Below are 23,821 nucleotides of genomic sequence, written 5' to 3'. Positions count from 1 at the left end.
ATAATTAGAAAATATCCTTCGTTAGCAATAGTATTTGCTGCAAATTCTTTGGTATTGATATTTCCATAGTGTATCTTTCCCATTATTGTCTTATATTCCATTTTTCTTAATTCTTATAGTTTGGATGTACATCTGTTAAACAGCATATACTTGTGTTTTGATCTTTTGATCCAGATTGACAATCTTTGTATTTGCCTTTCTTAAAAAGTTTATTTTATTCATAATGGATTCATAATAATTGTACATATTTATGTGATACAGTGTGATGTTTCAATGCATATATACATTACATAAAGATCAACTCAGGGTGATTAGCATATTCATCATTCTAAACATTTATTTATTTGCTTTTTAATTATTTATTCCATTAGCATTTGATATAATCACTCATATATCTGAGTTACAGCTACCATTATTGAGTAATTTCTATTTATTCCACCTGTTCTAGATTTATTTTCTCTCCTCTTTTGCCGCCTTTTGGATTTTTTATTAGTCCATTTTTTTAGTTGACTTGGAAGTTAAACATTCTTTTACAAATTTTTTAATGTTTGTCTTCGTGCAGCAGTTCTACAGTTTAATAATTCACTATTGTATATTATTTTGTTTGTTTTTGTTTACATTGCCTTGTCTTCATGTTTGCCTGGTTATTTTTCATTGTATGCTGAATGTATTTGCAAAATTATTTGTGGAGTGATTGTGAGACTGGGGCTATAATCTTTCCAGAGAAGAATTACATTTGCTTTTCCCAAGCATAGCTTAAAAATATCTGCTCACCTCAATCTAATTTCAGGTATTAAAGTGATTCAGACTGAGCCCTGTGAGGGCTGTTCTACTTTTAATTCCCTCTTCCTCCTGGGGTGTAGCACTTTGGGTTCACAATAAGAAATAAGAGAGATTCACCAGGGCTCCCCTTCTCAGCAATCCCTGGCCTACTATGGCAGTCTCCTGGGTTCTGCAAGGTCGTCAATGTACTTTTATCCACTGAGTCACTTCTCTAATGTTGATAATTGCCTCCATGGGTTAAGTGATTTACAAGAGCAGACTAATCGCTGTTAATCTTCATCCTTTCCTAAATTCTCGACAAGTAACTCTTTGCTTTCTTGTTGGCTTTCCAATGCCTCCAAACATATCATCTTATATTTTGTTAAGTTCTTCAGTTTTCTTTTATGGAATGAGGGGAGGAGAAACTTAACGATATCACCTGATCTGTTAGCAAAACTGAAAGTCAAGTTATGTGGGTTCAATTTTACTAATGAATTTGGTACTGATGAGTCACCCATAAAATTAATAATTGAAATTTATTACTGGTATTCTTCCACCTGCATAGTACTTCTGCATTACAATCATGCTCAGATTGAGTCTTCTTTCTAAACTTGTTTTCATCCAATACTTAAAATGGACATTAGCTAATAGTTACTTACAACTGGAATGATTACATTTTCCATTTTGCTTCGGATAGCTCTGATTTACCCCTGTTGTCCTGACTTCCTGTTGGGTTTATCCTGGAAATATGTCCTACTATGGACAATAAATTATATCATTGCCCACATAGAGTAATTATTCTTATAATGGAAATCTAAATTTTAATAAATAACTTCTAGATGTAAAGTCTTCAGGCTGTGAATGAACGACTCTCTAATGCAAGAATTTCAGCCATTGTGATAGGCAAAAAAGAGCATTCCTTGAAGTATAAAACATTTCTGAAATCCACTAAATCACATCAGGTTGCTAATAAATGTTAAAGTCTGGCATTGAAGAGGGGTTTCCAGATATAGCATTGCACTAATTTCTTCAACTTTCCCATCATAAAGATGAGACATAGAGATAGTAATGTGAAAGACTGACTATAATATCATCAGTTAGTATTGTAGTCTAGGGTCCTGAACTCTGAGAATCACATTAAAGTGATGGCACACACTATTACCTTTGAGATAAAAGGGTTGTTATAATAAGGAGGTCAAATAGGCTTCTTACAAAAATCTAGGTCTATTTTAAAACACTCTAATACTGGGATTTTATATTACCTAGTATTCTTTTCAGTTTACCAACTAGATTCTTAAAGTTTTTTTCTATTATATTTTAAAGAAACATTCTATTTATAATAATTTTATATATTTTTATATATAATTATTATATATATAATTATTGTATATTATATATATAATTTTCTAATTTTGCCTAAAATTGAAACATGAAAATTGCATATATTTTTCAATTTCTCCTAACTTTTTTTTCATTTCTTTACCATGAATAATTAAAAGTTGGCTTAAATGGAATATGTCTTACACATACTGAATGTTTATATAATAGTAATAATGATGATGAAAACAATGATGAATACAGATTTTCAGAGAATCAGATGGGTAATACATACAACATAGTGGTTAAAAACATGGGGTTAAGAACATCATCTAGTCTTGGGATTATACTCACTTAGATATTTATTAATTGTGTGGCCCTGTTATTTCACTAAAAAAACTTAGTTTCCTTACCTATAAATGAAGACAATCCATATCTTATTACACTGCTATGAAGGTTAAGTGCAATTATGCCTCCAGCAAGAATATAATAAACAGCAACTTTTAAACATTTTCAAAATGTATTTTGAAATCAGTATTTTTAAAATAAATTTATTTGTTTAAAATTATCATTATTCTATTCCTGCTACAAAATATGAAATCTGATTATTTAATAAATAAGGCAGTAAGCATGAATGTATTTCTAGCTCTTTGATACTATGATTATCCTTCACAAAGCTATGCATTTTCTCTACAAAGAACAGAACAAAGCTTGCTCTATTTTTGAGATTATACTGGAGTCAGGATAAATTATAAAGAATGTATACTATGTACATAACATCTCCTAAGAGCAAAAACTTCCATATTTCAACATATTGTGGTTAAAATGTACTGAGTTTCAAAAATCACTTAGGTTTTATTGGTTATTCCATTAATAGGAATTATTGGTCTCTGCTAATTGCTGAATATCTATAAACACTTTCTGCATCAGTTTCTACTTGGTGCTTTGTGATTTAGTTAAGAACATTAATGTTACATCAGTAATAGCAAAATGGCAAGGGTGACTCAGCATTCAATAAACAAGCCTTTCCTGATGCAACAACCACTCCAGGCTAATCTCATCCAAAATTGCTACAGGCAAACAACTACAAAAACTTAAAACGAAAATGAAAAAAAAAAAAAAAAAAAAAAAAAAACCCAAAAAAACCTAGCTCACAGATCCAGACTAACACTCCTCCCTCTCCAGTTAGCAAAGCATTTTTAACCATAAAAGATTTGTGCATGCGTATGAGGCTATCTTTGAATTATACCAGTGGACATAGAAATACTAGTTGAATACATGTCAATAATTGTGATTGTCAGAAAAAGTATTGCCTCCTTCACTTGGTAGCCCTGATAAGTCCACAAGAGATGTTGCTGAAAACCCAATGTCTGATGGCTATAAATGAGGAAAAACATTTCTGCTCTTGCAGCATATCCCGGGAAGAGCACCTTTACAATTGTGTAGTCCAACAGTCCCCACCTGTCCCACCTATGGTAAATAACTGGAATAGCCCCATGTCTGAGGCCAGGTGGACACTGTTCTCAAGCACTGAAATCCATTTAGTACAGTTCTATGGTTTCTTTCTAGGATGAAATGTTGTGGCTATTCTAAAAGAGACAGACCAACCTCCAGTGAATCTGCACTTTCTCTTCAAAGCCCTAGTTTAAGTATGAATAGAGATAGTAAAGGAAGTTTTGAGTTATTTCCACATTAGTGTTTCTTTAACAAGACTGACTGCTATGGAATAATAATGTTAATATTTGAGTTATGAGAAAATTGGTCCATTTTATTAGCCTATTAACAACTTGCTTGATTTATGTGTTTTACTTAACAAGCACATATAGCACTTATACTTGGCCAGAAACTGTTTTAAGTGTGTTACATATATTAACTAATTTAATCCATGTGAGAAATCTATGTGGCAGACATATTATTGTCATCATCTCCCAGATGTGGAAACTGAGGAGTACTGATGTAAAGTAACTTTCCCAAGACCACCAGCTAATACATTGCAGTTGGGATATGAACTCAAGTAATACGATTCCAGAGACTGGCTTCTTGATCATTATGCCATCTTTGAAGGCATTCTCAGCAGATCATACTAGCCATTTCTCACTGAGGTAGATGGATGGATGGATAGACACACACACACACACACACACGCACACACATAGATACACAGATACATATATCGATAGATGATAGTAGCTCCTGGCACTGTATCCATTGTGAATGAGTAAAGCAAAGCCAATAGAATTCTTAGAGCCATTCTGGAGTAATTTAGAAGGACTGTTTTTTCCATGCAAGAGTCCTCGTAAATCGACATAGAATATTACTCCGCTCTCAAGGAATAAGACTTCTTTGCTTACACATTAGGCAAATAGTTAGGCATGGAGCTTCAGGATGCCTTTATAACTACAATTCTTAGCTCTGTTATGTGGTATGAGAAAAATGAGATTTTTCCTTTGGTGTAGTAACATTTTTTTCCTCATAAATATGCATTCCATTAGGCTTAGATAATTTAGGATGGCAATGTTTTAAATGACCTGCTTGTCTTATATATCTTCTCAAAGACTGCCCTTCCCAAACTAATTTGGTATCTCATAGATACAATAAGAGATGTGTAGCCTGAAGAGGTAGGTCCAAAAATATATCAAAACTTCCACTGTACACATCTATTAGAATGGCCAGAGCCCAGAATACTCATACTAATGCTGACAAGGACGTGGAGCAACAGGAACTCTCATTTATTGCTGGTGGGAATGCGAAATGGTACAGCCCCTCTGGAAGGCAGTTTGGCAGTTTCTGAAAAATTAAACATACTCTTGCATACATTCAGCAATCATGCTCCTTGGCATTTATGCAAAGGAATTGAAAATGTATGTCTTCACAATAATCTGTATATGGATTTTTATTCATAATTGTCAAAATGTGGAAGCCACCAACATGTAATTTCAGTAAATGAATGGATAAACTGTGGTAGATCCAGGTGATAAAATATTATTCAAGCTAAAAATATGTGAGCTATCAAGCCATGAAAAGACACAGAGGAGATGTAAATACAAGGGGAAAAAGCTCGATCTGAAAAGGCTACATACAGCATGATTGCAACTATTTAATATCAAAAAAGGCAAAACTCTAGAGAGGTAAAAAGATCAGTGGTTGCCAGGGGTTAGAAGGGAGAGAGAAAGAAGTAGAGCACAGATGATTTTTAGGGCAGTGAAAATAGTCTGTATGATACTATAATAGTGGATACATGTTATATATATTAACATATGTACATTTGTAGACATATACACTTGTCTAAATCCATAGAATGTACATGTTATATTTACATATATACATTTGTTAGACATATACATTTGTCTAAACCCATGGAATGTACAAAACCAAGAGTGAACCCTAATGTAAACTATTGACTTTGGATGATAATAACGGTCAATTTTGTAACAAATGAACTACTCTAGTGGGAGTATTGATAACAGAGAGATTGTGCATGTGTGGAGGTAGGGGTCATATGGGAAATTATGACATACTATCTGTTTTGCTTTTAACCTAAAACTGCTTGCTATGGTTTAGATGTGTCCCCTCTAAAATTCAGGTGTTGCCAATGTGATAGCATTAAGAGGTGGGGCCTTTAAGGAGCGATCAGGTCATGAGGGCTCCTCCCACAGAAACAGGATTAAGTACCTTATAAAGAGGCTTCATACCACATTTTGCTCCCTTGCCCTTCCACCTTCTGCCATGTGATGACACAGTGTTCCTCCCCTCCAAAGGGACCATGGTGGAAGTACACGGCAGCCCTCACCAGACAATAACCTGCCATCACCATGACCTTTGACTTCCCATACTCTAGAACTGAAAGAAATAAATTTCTGTTCTTTATAAATTATCCACTTTGTGGTGTTTTGTTACAGCAGCACAAACAGACTAAGATACTACACTAAAAGCTGTCTTTTAAAAAACTTCCATTATACAGAAGTCAAGAAAATATGTAATCTGGGCATTTTCGTTCAGCATAAAGCCTGTGACTGGATAAATATATATAGTCATATGCACACACACACACACACACACACATAGAGAGAGACCATATGTGTGCACTACATATATATACACACATATATAATATATATAATACACATATATAATGTATTTTGTGTGTGTGTGTGTGTGTGAGAGAGAGAGAGAGAGAGAGAGAGAGAGAGAGAAGAGAAAGAGAGGAGACTGATTCATGGTAAGAAATTTGCTCATGCAATAGTGGAGGCTTAGTGAGTCCAAAATGTGCTGGGAGAAGGCCAGCAGCCTGAAGATTCAGGAAGGAGTTATAGTTATCAACCAAAAGAGGTCTGCTGGAGAATTCCCTCTTGTTCAAGGGAGGCCATCCCTTTATTCTTCCCAGAACTTGAATAATTGAGGCCCATCTACATTATTGAGAGTATTCTGCTTCACTCAAAGTATGCCAACTTAAACATGTATCTCATCCAGAAATGGCCTCGCAGAAACATACAGAATAATGTTTGATCAAATATCTGGACACTGTGGCCTGGCCAAGTTGACACATAAAATTAACCATTATACTTGGCTTTCTGATTTCCTGAATACTTCATTCCAGGTGAATAAACAAAATCATTTGATGACTGAGCAATAACTACAATAATTCTTGAACTTCTTTCTAGTGGAGTTTGAAAAAGACACTGTCTTGCTGTGACCATTTCTTCTGTGAAACCTATGAAGAGGTAGCTGGCACAGCAACAATAATATCCCAGCTGCCTCTTAGCAAATTTTACCAGCAGTGCTCTGGAAGAGCCAAGCGTATTACCTAAGCACCAATTATGAGATAGATTTGTTGCACATCTGTAGGGACTAGACTGAGAAAACCACAGTGCATAAGAAATGGGAGGATGATATTCGGTTGATAAGGCCTTGACAAGTTGGGTAGACTTAACATAGCACAGTTACCTCAAATGGTCAAGGTGGGTGAAATGGAGAATCAAAAATTACCTGATACACCTTGACAATGTCTCCATCTGTCACTAATTTCAGTAACTTCAGAAAGGCTAAACCTTAGTGAGACATCACCAGTACTACTGAAAATAATTCTATTATGATCTATAGACATTTTTAGTCAACTTATACAAACAATTCTGTTTCATGTTATGAATATTTATCTTTGCCTTCAGTATCACATAGTGATGTGAAACAGTTTTACTGAATAGGATCTCTTTAGACCATTATGTAGGTACAACGTGAATTATTTTTAATTTACCATTAACAGCTTTTATCATGAACTTTACTCATAAGAGAATTCACTTAAAACCCATCTAAGAAATCCTCAAAGCTATAATCTGGAGGCAGATGGTTCACAACTATATTATATATGCAAGAGTGCTCTCAACAAGTTGATTTCATTTGTGAAATTTAATCTCAAACAATAGTTGGACTGTCTGGCCAGACATTTGCCTTCAGTAATCTCATAAATCGATCATATGTTGTAATTGAAGTTAGGGGTTGAGATTTCCAATTATACTTGTTTAGATTATCCTGACTGTCAGCCAATGTGTCTGAGAATATTCAATTAGATTTCTTTCAAGATAGAATAAATGTATCTCAGTATATGAATCCTAGAAACAGGTTGACCAAATCAACTCTCCTCACAATTACTCAGCCTTTTCAAATATAGAGTATTTTAAAGTCACAAAGCACAGATTGCATTCAATTTGCAAGCATTCTTTGAAAATAAATTTATACTACCTGATATTACCCAGTTTCTCTTTCTCTCTCTCTCTCTCTCTCTCTCTCTCTGTATCATCCTTCTCCCTGCCTCACCGGTTTTCTTTTAACAGGACCAAGAAGAGAACAGAAAATGCAATGTAAGTGTAAAATATGTTTGTCCCATCATTCTCAGCAAACACAGGAACAGAAAACAAAAACACCGCATGTTCTCACTCACAAGTGGGAGTTGAACAATGAGAACACATGGACACAGGGGCTGGGGGGGAATATCACACACCAGGGCCTGTCAGGGTTGGGGGGCAAGGGGTGGGAGAGCATTAGGAGAAATACCTAATGTAGATGATGGGTTAATGTGTACAGCAAACCACCATGGCACGTGTATACTTGTGTACAAACATGCACGTTCTGCACATGTATCCCAGAACTTAAAGTCTGAAAAAACAAGTCTAAACAAATTAAAAAATAGACACTGGAGACTCAGAAGGATGGGAAGGTGGGAGGGGAGTGAAGGATGAAAAGTGGCTTAATAGGTACAATGTACATTATTCAGAAAATGGTTACATTAAAAGCCCAGACTTCATTATTCAAAATACCCATGTAATAAAACTCACTTGTAGCCCTTAAATTTATACAAACAAGCAAACTTTTTAGATGTAAAAAAAAAATGTTTGTCACCAGAAGAGAATAAGCAATAAAAGATAAAGGTGAAATAGCCAATGGTAAGCAGAATCTCAACAAAAGAATCCTTTATTGACTTTAGGCTAATCCTACCATAAATCATGGGAAGCCAACATTGCTACTTAACAGGAAAAAAAAAAATGCCATAATACTGAAACATGAGAGCAAAGCATATATTTAACAGCTAAATAACTCATGTTAAACAAGTTCAATATTAAACATTATAATAAATGGAATTCTATGGCTTAGTATAAGCTATATGTATTTTTTTGGTTTTAATTTGGCAATTTGAGTTTTATATCTTAGATCACATTTCAACTGAATGGCTGATTTTGCTATAACTAATACACATTACTTCAAAATTTTTAAAGTGTTGTATAAGCTTAAAACATTAAAAATATGTACAATGGTATAAGGTTCCAATATTCTTATTTGCTCGTGGGAATCTTAAATTATTTTCAATTTAATTAGAGTTATTACTGTAGCCCCAGCTTTTTATATGCAAATTATCTCCCTTCCCCGTCTCTCCTCTCTCTCTGCTCAGTGTGTGTGTGTGTGTGTGTGTGTATGTGCCTCCATCTCTCTCTTGCATGTGTGTGTATATGTATACATTTACACACATAGATACACACATATATATATGTATATGAAGACAGTCTAGTTGAGAAAGCATTTTATTGGATTTTTGTTCTATTATGATAGTACCATACAGATATAAAGGCAGGAAAAAAAACTCAGTTCAATCTTGACATCATGGAACACAATATTTAGATTCTGCCAGATTGTGTTTAGTTGCTATATACTAAGGAGACAAATTATAGGTAAATTTCCCTTGAATGGCATCACAATCTGGTATTCTTGAGTGTTAGAAGAGTTATGGGTCATGCAATATTAAACTGCCAATGTGCTTTCGTGGCACTTATACAAACTTCTGTCCCACCACTTCTGTACATGACAATAATTTACTGACTTTCTGTCCAATTGACTGTGAACTTGTGAACTCTTGGACAGCAAAGAGTCATAATTTAAAAAAAAAAAACTGAATCCCCAAAATCTAGCACAATGTCTGGCACATACCCACATAGTATACATTCAATTTATCTTCACAGAGTGAATGAATGAATGGACAAGCTTCCTTTAAACAGAGTTTGTTAATTCTGCCAAGGAGATTCAAATTTATCCTTTTAGACAGAGTCTCACTCTGTCAGCCAGGTTGGAGTGCTGTGGTGCAATCTCAGCTCACTGCAGCCTCCACCTTCTGGGTTCAAGCAATTCTCATGTCTCAGCCTCCCGAGGCTGGGACTTCATGTGTGCGCCACCACACCTGGCTAATTTTTGTATTTTTAGTAGAGATTGGGTTTCACCGTGTACGCCTGGCTGGTCTCGAACATCTGGCCTCAAGAGATCCATCTGCTTCTGCCTCCCAAAGTGCTGAGATTACAGGCATGAGCCACTGTGTCCGGCCCATATTTGTTCTTATTTTTAAAGTACTTTAAACAGTGCATTCTGTTTTAAATGGATGTATATTCTGCAGTGTTTACAATGAGTTACCAATGACATCATCCAACTAGCAGGCAAGTTTTAGGATTATAATAAAACAAGTAATGTTCATCTAATGGACAAGAACTCGGTATTTCTTGCAAATCCCATATTCAGAAAGAGACTTAAAGTCATATAACCTGTCTATAAGTTCCATATCCTTGTATCAGTTGAAAGCCCTGGATCCCCGGAACCCTACTTCTGCATTCTCCCAGACTCTGCTCTTCCTTGGTTTTCTGTCTATATCTCTTTCCACACTTCTTGTTCCTTAAAGGCACTTTCTTCCACATTAGTTGTTAAAATGTCTTTGATGCTCTTCTTTTTCTATGCATTTCTTTTGAGAGAGCTTTCTTGATTAATTATTTCAATACCACCTAGGGAATAATAATTTCCAGATTTCTATCTTGACCTCAAGGCCTATATATCAAATTATCCTCCAGATATCTCTACCTCATAGTCTCCTTAGCGATTATTGTTGCAAAAATAAGTCAAGCCAGAAATATGTAAGAAACATGTGAGTCTGTAATTTTTCCTTTCATTCACTTTTCATATTCAATTAATTACCAAGCCTTATCAATTCCCTGCCCTCTGCACCCACACTACCATCACCTCCCTATCTTACTTCAGGTCCATTACCTCATACCTCCCTCAATTCTATTGACCCATTGCAGCCAGATAGACATTTTGAAGTATAAATCAGATGCTTCTCCTCTCCTACTTAAGGTTCTTCAATGATTCACCACTGCACAGACAATAAAATCCAAATCTTTTAACATGGTATTTAAAAGCCCATCATGATACAAACTCAGTCTGCCATGATTCCCCTCACAGGGATTCCTCATTACATACTTCCCCTCACACACATTGTTACCCCATGAAATGGTTTCAATTCCATGAGTAAGACGTGATCTTCTACTCCGTCATGCCTTCATATAGGCTGTTTTTTGTTTTGGTAGATTGATCTAGACAACTCTGCGAATTTCTCTTCATCCCTTAAAAGTCACAAATATATGTCATCCTGAAATAAGGAACTTACTGTTTCTTAAGGCAGCCCATTCAATGTCATCTAGAGTTGACACTTAGAAAGTTATTACTATAACCTTAGTTGTATTCCTTGTAGTCACACAGAGCAAATCTACATTTTTTTCTTTCACATCCTATCTCGTCAAATAGTTTAAAGCATATTGCTCCTAGTGCTTTAATTCCCTGAGGTAAATCTCCACAAAATCCTTTACATTTGCCTCTTTTCTTCTACCCCATTAAAAGCTGGTATCCAGGACTTTCTTGAGCACATCCAGATGAGGTTTGATCACTCTAAAGTAAAGCTCAATGCCAGCCTTTATATTAGGTGCACTTCACAAACAACTCTCCACTACTCACAGGTGAATTGACAAGTCCTGAAGAGCCGGCAGGGAGCTAGAAATCCTGCGCTTGTGGGAAAATTATGTGTTATTTCTCAGCTGCATCTTCACCCCAGTCTCCAGAGTAAGAAAATAAAATTGGATCTGAAGTCATTGATTAAGAGACTTAAATTCCACAGAAAATGTGTGATGGACAGAGGAGGGAAAGAACCATGGGAGAATGTACATAGGAAAGATTATCCATATTTTTTAATAGGAGGTTTGCCACTCACAATAGATGAAAAAGCACCACTAAGTATGGCTCCTTGAGGATACCTTTCTATTCCCCAAGTCCTATGAGGTGCCATTTTTCTTTTATTAAGGCATTTTAGCAACCAAAACCAGGTAAAAGTGTTGCCTCTCCCGGGAATGCTTACCTTTAAACAAATATCAAGGTCTTAAACATTAGATATAAAGTCCTGACAGAATTTTATTTATCAGCCCTCAAGTAAGAGACAGAAATATTGCTTTCGCCACTTAGTTCACAAAACAGAAGCAGTCACCTAACGATGTACCTTGCAGTCGCAAATGAAATTCTATGGTATTCAAACTGGTCCTATTACAATGTGTGAACATTCACAATTAACTGTAAGATTATAAGCACAATATTCAGAGTAACGTCTACAGATAAACACCTGGTTCAAATATTGCAGAAGCATCTACATCTTAGAGGAACTTAAAAGCACTCATATATCCCCCATTTCTCATTTTAATTACAAAAATACAGGCCAAGTTTTGGAAATAGAGCCTGATGATATATTTTTTACATTATTTTTCAATAACTCTTTAAGCAAATATCAAGGTAGACACTCTTGGCCCTATTAAATTATATTTAATTAAGTAATCAGTTCTTAAATTTAAAATATCAGGTTTAAAATATTACCTTTTTTTGAGACAGTCTCATTCTATTGTCTAGGCTAGAGTTCAGTGGCACAATCATGGCTTACTGCAGCTTCAACCGCCTGGGCTTAAGCAATTCTCCTGCCTCAGCCCTCCAAGTAGCTGGGGGTACAGGTGAATGCCACCACATCTGCCTAATCATTTTTTTATATAGACTAGGTCTCACTATGTCGCCCATGTTGGTCTTTAACTCCTGGCCTCAAGCAATCTTCCCAAAGTGCTGTAAAGACAGGCATGAGTCACTGCACCTAGCCTAAAAATGTTACTTTTACTAATGCTACTTCATGAACACCTAGTTTAGTGTCCTATCTACCTTGAACTGAATATCTAATTAAAGAAAAAGATTACCTTAATATATTAATCCATTTCTGTCCAAATCTCTTTAAAACTTAACATTATTATAGTGACTACATGCTTCCTTAAGTGTTTTCACATCTCCATATCATTTGAGAGTTTAAAGATTATTTAATATAAATATCACTTATTCAATTTCTGAATTTCTCATTACTATAGAAAAAAAGTCTACCTACTCTTCTTAAGAAATATCAAATTTAGGGTGTTATACCATATTTAGTTTTTCATTAAGTTAAATGACCAAATTTAGTGGATATTAATGTAAAACATAAAACGTGCTCTTCCCACAGTTCTCTCCATCTCATATAATGGCAAATCCCTCATTCTATTTGTTTAGGACAAAAGTTTAAGTCAGTTGTGATATTACTCATGTTGCCTTTCTAACCATAATTCTACCAGTTGCCCTAGTTCACTCCACTCCAGCCACAAGCATAATTTCTACCCCTTTAATATGATTTGCCCAGCAAAGCTCTCATCTCAGGTACTTTTACTTCTTCCCTCTGCCTGGATAGCTTGTCCTCCATTTAGCCATGTAGCTCATCCCCTCACCTCCGAAGACTTCAATCAACTATGCAAACTCCTTTGCTCAGCAATACTCCCCACTTCCCTTCCCTGCTTAATTTTCTTCCCATGGCATCTATCAACATCCAACATACTATATATTTACTTATTTTGGGTTTTTTTTGTATCCTCACATGTGGTATGCAGAATTCCAAATATATACTCCCGAGATTTTCATCCCTTGATTATTCAAACAAACACTAATCTAAGCACTGCTATAAAGAGATTCTGCAGATGTAATTATGGTTGCTAATCAGCTGATGTTAAAGGAGGGAGATTACCCTGGACTATCTAGGTGGACCCAATGTAATCATCTGAGCCCCCAAAAGGAAGAGAAAGCCAAAAGAGCCCACCAGAGAAATGCATTGGAAGAGGAAGAAAGGTGACAGATGGGGGAAGGGGAAGTCAAAGAGCTTCAGAGCATGAGACAGACTCAACATGCCATTGCTGGTTTGGGGTGAAGGAGGAAATATGATTAGAATGATAGGCATCCTGAAGAAGGCCAGAGGGTCTCCTGATGATGGCTACCTTGGAAATGTGGTTTAGTTGTGTCCCCACCCAAAATCTCACCTTGAATTGTCATCCCCATAATCCCCACTTGTCAAGGGTGGGGCCAGGTTGAGGTAATTGGATCAAGAGGGTAGTTTCCCCCCGGCTGTTCTCATGATAGTGAGTGAGTCTCATGAGATCTGATGGTTTAACAAGCATCTGGCATTTTCCTTGCTTGCACTCACTCCGTCTTGCCGCCCTGTGAAGAAGGTACTGCTTTTCCTTTACCTTGTGCCATGATTGTAAGTTTCCTGAGGCCTCGCCAGCTATGTGGAACTGTGAGTCAATTAAACCTCCTCCTTTATAAATTACCCAGTCTCTGGTATTTCTTCATAGCAGTGTGAGAATGAACTAATACACAAGGAAACAGTCACCTCAGTCCTACATTTGCAAAGAAATGAATTCTAACAATAACCTGAATGAGCTTGGAAGTGGATTCTCCCCAAAGCCTCTGGAAAGAAACAAAGCCTTGCTGTGAAAAGGTGAAACACATCCCTTAATTTCAGTCTTATGAAACCCAGAGCAGAGATCCACCTGAGCTACACTGTGCCCGGACATCTGACCTAAAGATAATTACTGGATAGTGTATTAAGTCACTAAATTTGTGGTAATTTGCTACGGCAGCAATAAAAAAATGAATATACCCTATTAGAATACAGGCCTGATGAAGGCAGGGATTCTCATCCAGTTTGTTTTGTTTTGTTTTCAGTGCTCTGACCAGAATTTAGAATAGAATCTGACAATAGGAGGCAATAAAGACTTTTTGAATATAGCATACATATTATTTCCCACAAAATCTGTATCTCACAAAGTCTTTTGAAATTTTTAGCCCAAAAATGTTGCATAAAAATATTTAAAATTAAAACGTGAAAGGTAAGTTGTTTTGAAAGCTCTTCATTCAGTAGTTTGTTTCTCTTCAAGTTAGCAGTGGCTATCAGTTCTGTGAATTAGACACATGAAACAGTCAAATACCACTTTCTAAAGCAGTGTTTTTCAATCTACAGGTGGCAACACATAAGCAGGTGATAAAAGCAATTTATGAGGTTGAGATCATGGGAAGGAAGGAAAAGAGGAAGGGAGGGAGGGAGGGAAGAAAATAAAATCAAAACATTATAATGCAACTTTAATTTTAATGTAGCATGTATGAGTGTGTGTATGCATGTTTTGTGTGTGGTAGATCACTATGTAAGATGTATTTCTTACTGTGAGGTCCATTAAAATAATTAGAAAAACCGTAAAGGTCATTACAGTCTGTGCTGTGGACCAGAAGGTAATTTAGGGCCTGACTGGAAGTGAGATGAAGACAAACAAATGGGGATGTGTCTGTTATGAAAGAGTTGATCAAGAAAGAACCACACTATTCTAAACCTGTACTTAAACTTGCAAGGCAAGAGAGAGCATTACGATTGAAGAATTTACACAAATTGCACCACCTTAAGGTAAGGAAATGAACTTTTTTCCTCTTGCTGTGTACATCATTTTCCATGGGTCTGAACTAGCATCTCTGGACACTGTTTAGATCCACCAGCAGAGCAGAGTCACTGAGCTTTGGTATGAAATCCAGTAGCATGTAGAAGAGTAAAACCTGATGCTTTAATCAGGAAAACATCACAAGATGCTACTTCTTTTCCTCCCTTACTGTGAAAGGATTAAAAGCCTAATACTTATCTATCTTCTGAGATTTTCAGTTATTACTGTCATTTAAATGTACCTGGAAAGGAAGTTAGAAATTTTCTTGTCACATGGAACCCAAGAATAAACCTTGGTTAGAGAAACTTGAAATTGAATCTAGCACAACATCCTCATTCTTATGCTATTCTATTATTGTTACAATATTACTCTTAACTTATATTTACCATTGATTCCAATGTTTGTTGTCAATAGACTGCATACGGGTAAAGGAAAGAATAACGCGGCTGGGTGTGGTGGCTCACACCTGTAATCTCAGCACTTTGGGAGTCTGAGGTGGGCGGATCACTTGAGGCCAGGAGTTAGAGACCAGCCTGACCAGCATAGCAAAACCCCGTCGCTACTAAAAATACAAAAAAAAAACAAAAACAAAAAAACAAACAAACAAACAAACAAAAAAACTGGGTGTGGTGGGGATGCCAGTAATCCTATCTATTTGGGAGGCTAAGGCATGAGAATCACTTGAACCCAAGAGGTTGCAGTGAGCTAAGACTGTGCCACTGCACTCCAGCCTGAGCAACAGAGTAACACTGTCTCAAAAAAAAGGAGAAAAAAGAAAAGAATAATGCAACTGTACATACTCATTCCTCCATTCAATGGCATACTCCTTGTGGGCTGGAATCAAGCCATGCATCTCTACATTCTCTTTAATATCTACTATGGTTGGCTAAATTGAGTAAGATAATACCTGCAATGTACTCAGCAGAGTGCCCAGAACACAGTAAGAGCTAAGCAAATGCTTCTATATTTGCTTTTGTTGTTTTGATTGTAATGTAAGTACTATTAGTATAGAATGCGTGGCATAGAAAATTCTTAATATATTTTGATTTTCATTGCATTATACAATAAAATATCATAATGCATACATTTAAAATCAATTTATATTTGAAGAAACATTAAAAAATTACAGAGATCTTATCTGCTTAAGCCACTTTAAATAAGTGCATGAAGTGAAAGATTTCAATTAGTTAAAAATTAGCCAGAAAATTTCTTCTTAGGTATAAGAAAAGTCAATAGACCTGGGATATCTGATTCATAAAGGCAATCTTTCTAAAAACAATGTAAAGTTTTATGTAATATGAAGTTAGGTAAGAGACCAAGTTTCTCTAACCTGATCCTTAGGTAAGAATCAACATTGAAAACTACAGTGACTACTGTATTTTGTAGCTTGGTGTCCATACCATTAGGCAAGGATTGTAAATCCTAAAAACAGAATATTATTTCCTTTAGATTTTCCACAAAGAAAGAATATCAAAACACCCACACACACAAAAAAAATAATCGCAGTCTGTTTTTTTCTGATGATTTCAACCATATTAAAGATTATCTTTTCTTATATTTTACAAGCTCTGCAGCACCTTTCCCCCCGTTACTTTTGTGTTGTATAATTAGCATATAATTATGTACTCTTTCACACTGGAAAGATGATTATTTTATTAATGACCCTTTGAAAAGTTCTTTATTATTTATATTTGAAAGTGAGTTTGAAATCAAAAGGCTTGTATGATTTTTCCTTTCCATCTGTTTAACTTAGGAGATCTTAAAAGTAATAAAAGAGATGGTTATAGATGTCACAGAAAGTCATAAGTTTTCCACCTTTAGAATGAGAGATGGGGTTTGGGAAACAACTGTTGCATCTTCCACTCTTTCCAAATTAAATGCTTGGGTATGTGAAGAACAGGTATGCAACAAAACACTCAAGTTCCAAAAACGACTCCCTATTCTTTACCTTTTCCCCCGTTAGCACCAATAGAACATGGGTCAGAACCAAAAAGCTTCCAGAGTCCAATACAAAAACAGAAGAAGACTGTAATTCACATTTGTAGTAAGTAAAATGTAGGCTCAAAATTAGTCTTAAGTGGAAAAATCACTCAGACCCTGATTTGTAGTCAATTCGGGAAGGTGCCACTCATCTTTGCTGTGGCCATGCAAGCCTTATTACTGTTTCTGGCTGACTGCTATTTATTTAACAGGCTTACACAAGCACTCCAGATTGGCTATGGGCCATTATAAGGGAGAATGTACATTATTGCAAATTTTAATTATTTCTCAAGCCATTTTGCTTGCAGTGATAATCCCATAAAACCAACATAGCTTGCGTAAGCAAAGCAAATAGCTTTTGGCTAAGACAGCTCTTCAGTTACTTTGTAACCTATTCCTACATAACTTCTGGCCTTTCCAGTTGTGGCTGGGACCTGCCAAATCAGGAGTTCAATGGCTTTTTGGCTCATGGTGATCACAACCACATTATTGAAAACAGGCGTATGGACAGTAATATCAATGATTAAAATAATGACTCAAATTTGTTTTCAAAAATAGTGCTATTCATGCATGGTGGAAACACTTCTGCTATCTGCCTCTATCCAAGACTTCCACTGTGGGCAAAGTAACACATGCCTAGAGCTATTTTAAGAATTTTTCTTATCTCCTCCACTTTTTGCACTATTTCAGTGGAGATGGACAAGCAGTAATAGCCTGACGACCTTGAAAATGTTTTGCTTCATTTGTAGCATCAGGGAAATTTGCCCAAATTGTTTTGTGGGCCAAACTTAATTGCCCATTTTTGCCTTTCTATTTGGAATGCCATAGTGTTCCTTTGGGTGAAAATGTCTAAGTAGCTCCATTTTCACAAGTAACATTTTTCTTGTGAAGGAAAAAAACGATAAGAATTTACTTTGGTTGTACTCAAGAAGCTTTTTCTTTCAAGTCTTTCTCTCTCCTCTTACACGTGATGATTTTTCTTTTCAAAATTGGAGTCACAGACTCTTAGAAATGGAGGGGATCTTAAAAGAAACTAAATCTAAACACCTACTATTGCATGAATACCCTCTATAATGTCTTAAATAAGGTCCTCCATTACCAGCTATTCTTTGGGGCAAAAGAGATGAAAGAAAAATAGAAAGTGCTATCCTCTATATAGAGGATAATGTCTTACAACTAAAACAAATTATAGGATGTAGATGTGATTTTCCCTACTCATGAGTTCTCAGTCTCTCATCCACCTTGTTTCATTGCATTTGGAAGAATTTGTGAAGCAGACACTCCATTTTAAATTTGAGTCATTGAGAATATGGTCAACAGGCCACAAGGGAGTGAAACAGCACTTCCAATTTTTTTTTTTTTTTTTTTTTTTTTTTTTTTTTTTTTTTTGAGATGGAGTCTCGCTCAGTTGCCCAGGCTGGAGTGCAGTGGCACCATCTTGGCTCACTGCAAGCTCTGCCTCCCGGATTCACGCCATTCTCCTGCCTCAGCCTCCCAAGTAGCTGGGACTACAGGCGCCTGCTGCCACACCCGGCTCATTTTTTTTTTTTTTTTTTTTTTTTTTTTTTTTTTTGCATTTTTAGTAGAGACAGGGTTTCACTGTGTTAGCCAGGATGGTCTTGATCTCTTGACCTCGTGATCCGCCCGCCTCGGCCTCCCAAAGTGCTGGGATTACAGGCGTGAGCCACCGCGCCCAGCCCCCAATTTTTTTTTTCTATAAGAATTTAGACTGCATGGTCTTGACCTTTTCATTTCAATGATCCAGAAAGTTAGAGATATTTTTAAAGGTCAACCTCATAAGAAAAGAACTATAGGATACTTTTACCACTATTGCTTAAGAATAAGTTAAATTATTAGTACAAAGTACAGGTTAAAAGATTGGGTTTTGGGATGGAACTGCGTATTTTGAAACCTGGCTTCCTAATTAATTAGCTATATGTCTTGGGAAGTTACCCAACCTTTGGAAGTTTTCCTTACTCATCTGTAAAATGAGATAATAATATTATCTTCTTCACTGGGCTATTAGAAAGACTAAGTGAGCTAATTCATGTAAAGTATTTTGTTCAGTGTATGGCATATATTTTAAGCATACAATAAATAATAGCTTCCCCTTGTTCACTGAAGTAATAAAAACAAAGAATTTGGTTGTCAAGAGCTCACAATTTTAAAAATTTGTTTCAGAATCTCAAAACGTTAATGAATTTCCTTAAGTCCTGTTTTTGGACTGAGAATTAATAGTGCTAGGGAAAATATTTTCACGGTATAAATAGCTTATAAGGAAAATTTACATTGCCAGAATGTTATTAACAAATTAATACGGATTATATCATGTGCTAGCTCACTGAATAATATAATTATCCTAACTAATTGATCATGCATCCGATGGGTTTTGGAAAGGTGTGACCCTTAGCTAACAGGTTAGAGTCAAGAATAATTTCATGAAATATGTTTTTATTCATGCCATTTGAAACTTAGTCACTTCTGTGTATGTCTGATCAGTCAATGTATTAAAAATATTATTTGGCAGACTAAACTACATATCTAGATGAGATTATAAAATAAGCCCGGATGTCCAGACAAGGTTTAAAAGTCTGCTCTATCAAATACTATTATAAATTAGCCAGTCTCTACTTTTATGTTACCTTTTATAAAACATCAATTTATACCATTTTTCTGTTCTATTCTTCAAATATTCAACTTGAATTTTTAGTATGCTTTTCCTAAAAGCAAAACAAAACAAAACCTTCCTTTACTAATTCTATAAAGAAACAAATTTATATTTTGCCAGTCTGGAATACCCGTGTGGCAAATTAGGAAATCAAAGAACAAAGCTATTTTTCAGTTCTCTACCATCACCCAGAAGTCAGTAATTACGAAGCTGAAATATATCAGTGTCTTAAGAATATTCTTTCTGTATCGATCTTGAGAATCTGAAATTCTTCCTAGTAGCCCATTACAATAATTGTAAACCTTAACCGTTAGAAAACTATTTAACGATTCAGAAATCAGGGAGATCAAAATAATTACTTTCATAAAACTAAAAGAATCTCAGTTAAAAACTATTAAAAGTAATACAAAAAATAATGTTTTCAGAATTTATTTAGATTACTATACATTAGAAAAATAAAGGATTGGGGTCACCTTCCCAGAATTTAACATGCATCCTCAGCAGGGAAAGGAGGTTCACATTACCCTCAGTATTTTATGAAGGCACAGACAGTGTTTATTGATCAGATAATATGACGGTTGATGGTAATCTATGGAAGATGTTGTTCTGAGTGAAATAAAAATGTTTTATGAAAAAAATGAACTAAGAAAAAAATAGGGAAAACATACTTTGCAGAGCTATACTCTTCCATTCTACAGTTGTCACTTAAACTGGTTACTGCACATGCTCTGTTCTCTATTAATTCAGAGACCTTCTGTGTTCCCAAGCTGGCTGTCCACTTACCCTAGTTGTTTTGACTTTATTCCCAGAGGAACAGCTCCATCCTTTCCGATCCGGAAGAACTTTACATTCTTCTCCCTCTAGACATGGCTGCATATGGCACCACCATTTCTGTTCCACTATTGAAGCTATAAGAGAGAAAAAAACATTGACTCAATGTTTTCTTCTTGGGGCTGTTATTTCTCTTGTGCATCTTTAAAGAGAAACAAAAGCCACCGATTTTTCCTACCAGTGGGAATACTGGTATTTGAGGTATGCCTCTCTTTTTGTTCAAAAACACAAAACCTTTCAAGATTTTCTAACTAAAATAATTTTAAAATTTTTTATGTTATTGTAATGGGAACACTTAACATGAGATCTATCTACTTAATAAAATTTTAAGTGTAGAATGCAGTATAGTTAACTATAGATACAATATGACAGCATTTTTCATGTGAAAATAGACTTCATGAAAGCTAACATAGTGAAAATAAACTATGCAAATGTGTATATGCATCAATTTATATTAACATATAAGAAAATGGACCTGTGACCAGTTTAGAGTCAACATTTTATAATCAATATAATATTCCCATAAATAAGATGATTATTAGGAGGGTGTTTATCACAGTTATCATGATTTTTTTAACTGTGTGCTATAACCTCATCACAAACAATATATTATAGTAATATGAACACTTAACAAATTACTATTTATGGTAACATCAATTAAATAAAAGCATATAAAGATTTATGTTCTACTATAATTCGGTGAACTCTCAAGGAAAAAAACTAATATGTTATTGCATCATCATAAAAGTTGATATTTTGTGTGAATTCAATCCACAACTAAATATTTTTTCATATACATGTTACTATTTTTTTTAATTCTTAAGAACATCCATGGGTTTAAGAACCCATAATATTAATTCATCCATTTTCATCATTCCTTTTCCAATTAATTTACACATACTCAACCTCCCACCATCCACCAAGAAATCAACATTTCATGGTATCAATATCAGATGCACATAAATTTAATGGAACCTCATTATAATGCCTTTTGTAACAGAACTGCATAATATTTTAGACCTTCTTCTACAGGATTTTAGATTTCAAAATGCCACCCAAATATTCCATTTTCAACTTATTTTGCTATTTGTAGTATGTTCACCCAGGACTGATCCCCCATTGAGAGCGTTATAGTGGGGTTCCAGTTCTAAGCCATCCTTGGCTGTGCTGTCACAATAAGGAATGGAAGAAGTCGCACCATCCACACATGATGGAGCAGCTCGCGTGGTGCCTGCCACCTGCCCGGGGAAGCAGGAGCACTTGACTGTTTGTGACCGTTCTTCTATCTTGTTCTTATTACAGCATCTGTGGAGTGCCACCACCTCACAAGTTCCCGTTTTAACATGGTGAGCTGCACAAACAAAAACAAAAGATAAGACAACATTGAGAAAGCTTTGGACACTTCCTGCCACCCTTCTTTTTAATTAGCAGTACATTAAATATAGCTCTATAAGGCGTCCACCATGCATGAAACGAGAAATACAATGATGTTAACTCCATAATGCAGATCTGATTTCTTTTCTAAATGTGGTAGGAATATTTCTGTCAGTGAATGCTTGGTAAAGCAGGAACAATTAATGACTAGATTAGAATAAGCTGTTAAAAGTCTGATATAGAGGCAATATGTGCCGTCATCAAAAACATATTTATTTGCATATGACTTTTTAATGCCTTTTTGTTGAATGTGTTAAAGTAAAATAAACCTCTGGCCGAGGTACCCTGCAATGGGACTGAGGCCAGCCCCATTCTCAAAGCGGGTGATTGCTGATAAAGCTTGTGTTACTCTAGGGGACAGTATGAGGACTAGGCAGGAAGTAGAGGCAGACGATGGACATCCACATCCTCAGTATTCTTCTGCTCAATTTCCCTAAAAATGAACAACTGCAGTGTTCTTGAAATTGCCACCATCTTTCTGGAAGATCTAGCCAGTCCCAGAACCCAGAGTCATTCCTTTCAATTTCACCTGAGTGGGCAACTGCCACCAAATGGTACCATGAACTTGGATAACTCATATCTGGCAGCCCATTGCCTGCAAACCCAGCCCAATAAGCTGTCAGGCTTCCGTACTCATTTTGTCAACCTTGAACAAGGCCACTGAGTGTGTTGGGTTAATGAAAATTTTGGACCTCACTCATTATATTATGATAAGATTCTAGTTTGTCTTCATTTTTTTTTTTTCAGCATTTCTTCTTCAAATAGTAATCCAACTGTGAAAGGATAAAACAAAACTTTTGCCTGCTAAAATTAAAAACAGCTTAAAATCAAACATTTGTTAAAAGATTATGCTTTCAGTAATTTTAAAAGTGTAACTCTTATAAAAACAGAAATTACAATGGAAAAGCAGGAGATCTTAAGCTGTTTAATGGCATAAACATATGGAGACCCATTGCAAATGAGATCAGAACATCATGCATTTATATTAATCTTCCCATTGAAGATGAGTGAAATCAATGTGCAGTAACTCAGGCTAAATAGCTTGCTCAGATTTTTTTTTTTTTTTTTGTGATAATACAAACTATACTCTCCAAATTGTTCTTTTTTTATATGCATGATTTTTTTAATTATACTTTAAGTTCTAGGGTATATGTGCACAATGTGCAGGTTTATTACATATGGACACGTGCCGTGTTGGTGTGCTGCACCCATTTAACTCATTTACATTAGGTATATCTCCCAATGCTATCCCTCCCCCTACCCCACAATAGGCCCCGGTGTGTGATGTTCCACTTCCTGTGTCCAAGTGTTCTCATTGTTCAATTCCCACCTATGAGTCAGAACATGCGGTATTTGGTTTTTTGTCCTTGCGACAGTTTGCTCAGAATGATGGTTTCCCGCTTCATCCATGTCCCTACAAAGGACATGAACTCATTCTTTTTTATGGCTGCCTAGTATTCCAAGGTGTATATGTGCCACATTTTCTTAATTCAGCCTATCATCGATGGACATTTGGGTTGGTTCCAAGTCTTTGCTATTGTGAATAGTACCGCAATAAACATACGTGTGCATGTGTCTTTACAGCAGCATGATTTAAAATCCTTTGGGTATATACCCAGTAATGGGATGGCTGGGTCAAATGGTATTTCTAGTTCTAGAT

General features: G+C 35.7%; 1 protein-coding gene across 2 annotated transcripts in view; it reads right to left on the bottom strand.

Moving 5' to 3' along the window:
* Positions 1-23,821, bottom strand: part of FAM19A2 (family with sequence similarity 19 (chemokine (C-C motif)-like), member A2) — a 522,099-nt gene that overhangs the window by 23,042 nt on the left and 475,236 nt on the right. Inside the window, exons 3-7 of one of the 2 annotated variants that reach the window (XM_011972930.1) lie at positions 21,926-22,078; positions 20,676-20,804; positions 19,244-19,247; positions 18,403-18,404; positions 942-952 (exon numbers count right to left, since the gene is read on the bottom strand). In XM_011972930.1, coding sequence (XP_011828320.1) covers positions 951-952; positions 18,403-18,404; positions 19,244-19,247; positions 20,676-20,804; positions 21,926-22,078 — 290 coding nt within the window. In that variant the 3' untranslated portion in view covers positions 942-950. Of the gene's footprint in view, positions 1-941; positions 953-18,402; positions 18,405-19,243; positions 19,248-20,675; positions 20,805-21,925; positions 22,079-23,821 lie in introns of those variants that run through there. The other variant, XM_011972929.1, reaches the window with a different exon arrangement.

The sequence above is a fragment of the Mandrillus leucophaeus genome, unplaced genomic scaffold (assembly GCF_000951045.1).
Source record: "Mandrillus leucophaeus isolate KB7577 unplaced genomic scaffold, Mleu.le_1.0 Scaffold132, whole genome shotgun sequence".
Classification (NCBI taxonomy): domain Eukaryota; kingdom Metazoa; phylum Chordata; class Mammalia; order Primates; family Cercopithecidae; genus Mandrillus; species Mandrillus leucophaeus.
Note: the sequence above shows the minus strand (reverse complement) of the source record. Positions and strands in the feature narration are given on the sequence as shown.